Here is a 6,016-nt window from a genome sequence, read left to right as displayed (position 1 = left end):
ACAAAACCATATCCAGCAAGTCCATGGTTCCCCCTTGAAGCACCATCACAGCATAATAAGATGTTGTCAGTTGAAGGAAGGGGGAATTCACATTTTATAGCTATGGAAATTTTGACTTTGCTGCAACCTATACCAAAACTCTTTAGTACCTGTAAATCATAAGCTGAATTGTTCATGAATCCCTTGAGTCTAACTTCACAGTCATGGATCATTCTTATTATCCGCTTTTGAGCTGATGCACTGTCAGGAGTTATATTCTCAAAGAACATTTTATTTCTTGTGAACTAAATATCAACCATAATATTGAAAGCTGCAATGTACCATAATTCTTATATCACTGAGCTAGATTTGCAAGAAGTTGTAACATCCTTAAAAGAATTTGAATTTTTGAAAGCAAAAATATCTCTAATCCACTTCCGGAGAATTTGACCATAGTCACAATCCCAAAGCATGTGGTTCATTACGTCTTGATTCTGATGACAAAGATAGCATCTAGAAGAAATATTCATACCCCTTTTTTGTGCATTTTCATCTGGACAGCAGACACCTCTGGTTATCTTCCAAATATTACTTATATAAGAGGGGTGAACACATGATTTCCATATTTTTTTGTACCACCAAATGGCAAACTGAAGCATACCCCAAATCCCCTTGACCATCTTCCTACCTTTCTTATTTTTCCACTCCCAAATGGTTGATCCAACACCTGCTGAAAAGGTCCATTTCATAATAAAACTATCCAATAACGGTTTCTTAGTAGTGAATGAACAAGTGGTCATTGGTTTCCACCTCAACAGCACAAAGCATACAAGTAGGATTATTCACCTTACCAGCTCTGTATAGAAAATCCAAGGTAGGATCCCCTTTATAACAAAGTCTTCAGACTAAGAAACAAATTTTCATGAGAATATTAGGGTTTCAGACTTTCTTGTGCGGAAAGTACAAATACCCATCAATGTCTAAAGTAGAGTAACAACTAGCTATAAAGAAGCAATTACCTGCACTCCATTGAATTTGATCATTTCCATTAGAAAAGTGACTCATAGGTTCACCAATGAGCTGCAGTAATTGAGCTACTTCCCCCACCTATGCCTCATTCAGATTTATTTTAAAATCCAGGACCCGAGAAACATTTACATTTGTTACTTGCAATAAAGTTGCATCTTTCGTTCTTGACAGATTGAAAAGAGCATGGAAGGAAATCTATAACACATGGACCTATCCACTTGTCTTTCCAAGACAACATACTCTCATTAGTCTTAAAAATTAGCGTTGTATATATGCTGCTTGACATGGTCACTTGCTTTTAGGATTCCCGCCAATAAGCTAGAACCAGTAGACTTAGAGAAAATATTAGGGGGAAAAAGAATCGGGATTACCTCTAAATTTTTGGTGAACTATTTGTCTCCATAAAGCTCTCTTCTCGTTTCCATATCTTCATATCCATTTGCAATGAAGAGTATGATTGACCAGTTTAAACTTCTTAATACCAATGCCCCCTCTGCACTTTGGTAATATTTCCTTCGACCATTCCACCAAACTTCTCTTTTTTACAGAAGTTGAAGAACCCCATAAAAAATTCCTCGTCATCTTCTCAATTTCCTTAACCATCGGGATAGAAATTTGAAACATCTCCAAATAATAAATGGGTAGGCTTGCTAACATGTCATGATAAGCCTTCCACCTTTGGAGAGATAATTTCTCTTCCAAGTAGAGAGTTTAATTTTGTTGGATCCTTTGAACTATAATATTCCAAACAACTTTGGCTTTGAATTTACTACCCAAATACTCCTTCCGTTCTTTTTTAATAGGCCAGTTTTGTTTTTAGCGAAATTTAAGGAAATTAAGAGAATTAATCATTGAAAGTGGTCCTCATGACACTTGTCAATAAAAGAAGTGAAGTGAAATGGTCCCCATGACACTTGTTAGCAAAAGAAGTAAAGTGAAGTGGTCCACATGACACTTGTCATCAAAAGAAGTTAAGAGAAAAGTGGTCCCAAAAAATTAAAATAACATTTGACTTTCCCAATTATGAAACTGGCCTATTTTTTTGAAACTTTTATTTATTAAAACTGGCCTATTAAAAAAGAACGGAGGGAGTAGTTGATAGGTAGCTCCACTAAGTTGCATCCACAGTCAGGAGCACAGGCAGCCCCATTATGATCATGACTAATACCAGTAACAACGCTCCTAAAAAACCAAAAGATCATCCGCTAACTGGTGGTGATTTATGGTAGTCCCATTATGTGCAACCTTGAACCCACTGATAAGACCTGAATCTGCAGATTTTAGAAATAAAATTTCAGCAATTAATATGTATAAAAATGGGGATATGGATCTCCTTGTCAATCCCTTTCTGACTTTATGAATAAATCCGTTGCTTTACCATTCAACACCACCACAAACCTAGCGAGATGTAAGCGTAAGCAGTTCAGTTTATATTATCGAATGTTTTCTTGAAGTCCACTTTATAAAGAATACCAGACTTACCTTTTCTTTTCTTGAGTCAATTAGTCCGACCGCAATTAAAACCCATCATTTGTTTGCCTTCCGTGAACTAAAGTTCCTTGAAAATCAGAAATAATTGACAATGGAACTAACTTAAGCCTCTCTCCAAGGCACTTGGAAATGATTTTATAAACATCTTTTATCAACCATACTAACCTGAAATTATCAAGGGAAACAACACCATCACATTTAGGAATCAAGGTTAAGTTAATACAGTTTAACCTCCAATCCAACGTGCGGATTGTTTCAAATTCCTTAACTACCAACATAAGATCATCTTAATGATTTCCCAAGCAGCTTTAAAAAAAACTCCATTGAAAAACCGTCTGGACCAGTGATTCCTATGTCACATGTATCGTCATCCTCATTCAGGTTATTGGTTGTACAGTAGTAGTCTAATATATGACAGATTATGATTGTAAAGCAAATTTGTGAGACTTCAAGAAAAGTAAAATAAGAAGAGAAGAAAATGCAGATCGATAATATGAAAAGAAGCAGACATTGAATTCGCAGAAGGGGTTTTGGTATTTAGCTTTGGGAGATTGGGAATCTACGATATTAACATCCTAATTCACTAAACATAAACTATTACTATAATAATGACTGACCTAGAGAACTAACTGGACGTGTATAGATGGGTCAGCACCAGTGGTGTCTGCTTCATTGTCAGCACCAGTGGTGTCTGCTTCCGCTGCTGCTTAAGGCGATGTACTATTAGCAAACCTAAACTCACTTTCGAACCCCCTGGACTGCTGCATGGTCTGTGAAAAAGCCTGGTACTTGTGTATGTCTTCATCACTCACACTCCTCCTAGCGTACTTCATCGACTCCTCAAAGTGAGTTGTTGTTACTTCAGGGACTTCATCCTGAACCCAGTCCTCTTCCATGGACTTTGAGTTGTCATTTCTCTTCTTTTCTCTCTCAATATCCTGAAAGAATACACGACCAAAACATTGATGCGTTTGGCTCTATGAATAAGAGAAAACAAAAAGAAAGTAAAAATTTGGTTCTTTCTAAATAAATAATTCTGTTACCAGTCCAAAAGTCAAAAACTTGCGCCACCTGGACGCCCACGCGGGCAGCTGGCTGTTTGGGCTGGCTCCAGGGGCGGTCTAAATAGCAAGGTTGAACATCCAACTTATAAGTAAAAAGTTGATCAAGGTATAGAGGAAAGAAGATGTAATAAAAAAAACGAAGTAGAATGAGGGATTATACCTTCTCAATGTTTTCTCTGATGGCATACTTGCAGGCACGCTGACATATTTCTGTAATATCAGCTCCACTAAAGCCTTCAGTGTGCTTTGCAAGGACTTGTAAATCTACATGTTTGGATACAGGTGATTTCCTAAGGCAGGCCTTGAAGATCTGAAGCCGAGAAGCTTCATCTGGCAATGGAATGTAGACTAACTGATCAAGACGACCTGGTCTCAGCAATGCAGGGTCAATTACGTCTGGCCTGTTTGTAGCACCAATTATAAACACGGTCTTCTTTGGATTAAATCCATCCATTTCAGTTAGAAGCTGGTTTAAAACTCTATCAGCGGCACTGGCAACACCTCCCGCACTTCCGACGCTTCCCCTCTGAGTTGCTATAGAGTCAAGTTCGTCGAAGAAGATGACACATGGTGCAGATTGTCTGGCCTTGTCAAAAATTCCTCTAACATTAGCTTCACTCTCTCCGAACCACTTTGCCAGCAACTCAGGGCCCTTGATGCTGATGAAATTAGCTTGGCACTCGTTTGCAATGGCCTTTGCCAGAAGTGTTTTCCCACAACCAGGAGGACCATAGAACAAAACTCCCTTCGAAGGCGACATGCCAAACTTCTCGAACATTTCGGGATGTTCCACAGGGTATCGAACAGTCTCTTGAAGCTCCCTCTTAACAGTGTCAAGGCCACCAATGTCCTTCCAGCTGACGTTGGATACTTCAACAGTTGTTTCACGCAAAGCAGAAGGATTTATTGTTCTTAAAGAAGTACGGAAGTGCTCATTCGTGATCAACATGGAGTTGAGTAATTTAGCATCAATGTTTTTACCTTTCAAGTTAATCACATCAATCTTTTCTCTAATGCATTGAAATGCAGCTTCGGTACACAGAGCTGCAAGATCAGCACCAACGAACCCATGAGTATCCTTTGAGATCCTTTCTAGTTCGACCTGAAAGTGAAAAATATAACACGGTATGATAAAAGAGATGAAAAGACGAATGAATATATTATAAAAAAAGAGTACTGAAGGCTTAAGTATCTGCCGGCTTACATCTTTAGCAAGCTTCATGTTCTTTGTATGGATCCGAAGAATCTCAAGACGTCCAACTTGATCAGGTACACCAATATAGATTTCCCTATCAAACCTCCCATACCTCCTCAAAGCCGGATCAATGCTATTTGGCTTATTTGTTGCCCCTATAACTATTACATGGGCATGAGAATTTAATCCATCCATAAGTGTCAGCAGCTGAGGAACAAGTTGGTCACCCTTAACTGTATTCTCTCTTTTTGGAGCAATTGAATCTATCTCATCGATAAAAATTATGGATGGTGCATTTTTCCCGGCCTGTGCAAATGCTTTCCTAAGGAGTTCTTCACTCTCCCCAATTTTACTGAAAATAATTTCTGGCCCATTAATACTAGAAAAGAAGGCACCGGTTTCGTTTGCAACAGCTCTGGCAATCGATGTTTTACCGGTTCCAGGAGGTCCATAGAGTAAAATCCCTTTTGGTGGCTTAACACCAATTGATTCGAAAAACTGTGGATGCTTAAGTGGGAGCTCCACCACCTCTCTGATCTGAGCCATCTGCTTACTCAATCCACCAACATCAGCATACCCAACTTTTCCCAATCTATTTCCATCTGCACTGGGAGGCGAAGAACTAGAGCAAACAATACGAGGGTGGTTTGAATTGAAGCTTAAATTAGTAGCTCTAGTGTGAGAAAACAAGCAATTCTGTTCCGGTGTTAGGTTTATGGAGAAATTAGGAGCTGGGGTTAGAAAATTAGAGGTTTTTGACGGGGGTTTTGTTATACTGACAAGAGAAGAAGATGAGAGAATGGACATTGTTCATTAAACTCTCTCTGTAGTTTCAAAGTGATTAAGTTTATATTGATTTCTTTCTTAAACCTTTTGGAGACGCTTCATATTGATTTTCTCTCTTAAACCCTTGCTTGCCACATAAGAAACTCTAACGGGTGTGTTTTCGGGTTACTGAATATACCAGCTAAAAATCAGGTTTCCCTAAATTTTCTAATCGTTATAGGATAAAAAATATTTTAATTACTATTAATATCGTTTTAAAATCTAAAAATCCTAAATTTCGAATCATTATAGAGTAATTTTTTTTTTACATGCTGCAATTACTCCATCAGCCTTAAAACCAAAACCTGAGTGGTAAGAAAAATTATCCTGAAAAGAAAAGGAAATTTAAAGAGGTACCTTGAGCTATACTTTGACCAAGAAGAATCCCATCTGTTTCCAAATGCTGCGACATCACCTAACCTTGGCCACCTTG

General features: G+C 38.2%; 1 protein-coding gene across 1 annotated transcript; it reads right to left on the bottom strand.

Annotated features, from left to right (window-relative positions):
- Positions 1–3,029: 3,029 nt before the first annotated feature.
- Positions 3,030–5,680, bottom strand: LOC113338968 (cell division cycle protein 48 homolog). Its single transcript, XM_026584364.1, has 3 exons — positions 4,768–5,680; positions 3,724–4,665; positions 3,030–3,437 (listed from the first exon to the last, which is right to left on the bottom strand). Exons 1-3 carry the CDS (start codon positions 5,563–5,565, stop codon positions 3,207–3,209), a joined length of 1,971 nt encoding a protein of 656 aa, XP_026440149.1. The 5' UTR covers positions 5,566–5,680; the 3' UTR covers positions 3,030–3,206.
- Positions 5,681–6,016: the final 336 nt, after the last annotated feature.

Source organism: Papaver somniferum, unplaced genomic scaffold (assembly GCF_003573695.1).
Source record: "Papaver somniferum cultivar HN1 unplaced genomic scaffold, ASM357369v1 unplaced-scaffold_19, whole genome shotgun sequence".
Taxonomy (NCBI): Eukaryota; Viridiplantae; Streptophyta; class Magnoliopsida; order Ranunculales; family Papaveraceae; genus Papaver; species Papaver somniferum.
This window is presented reverse-complemented; position numbering and strand designations above follow the sequence as displayed.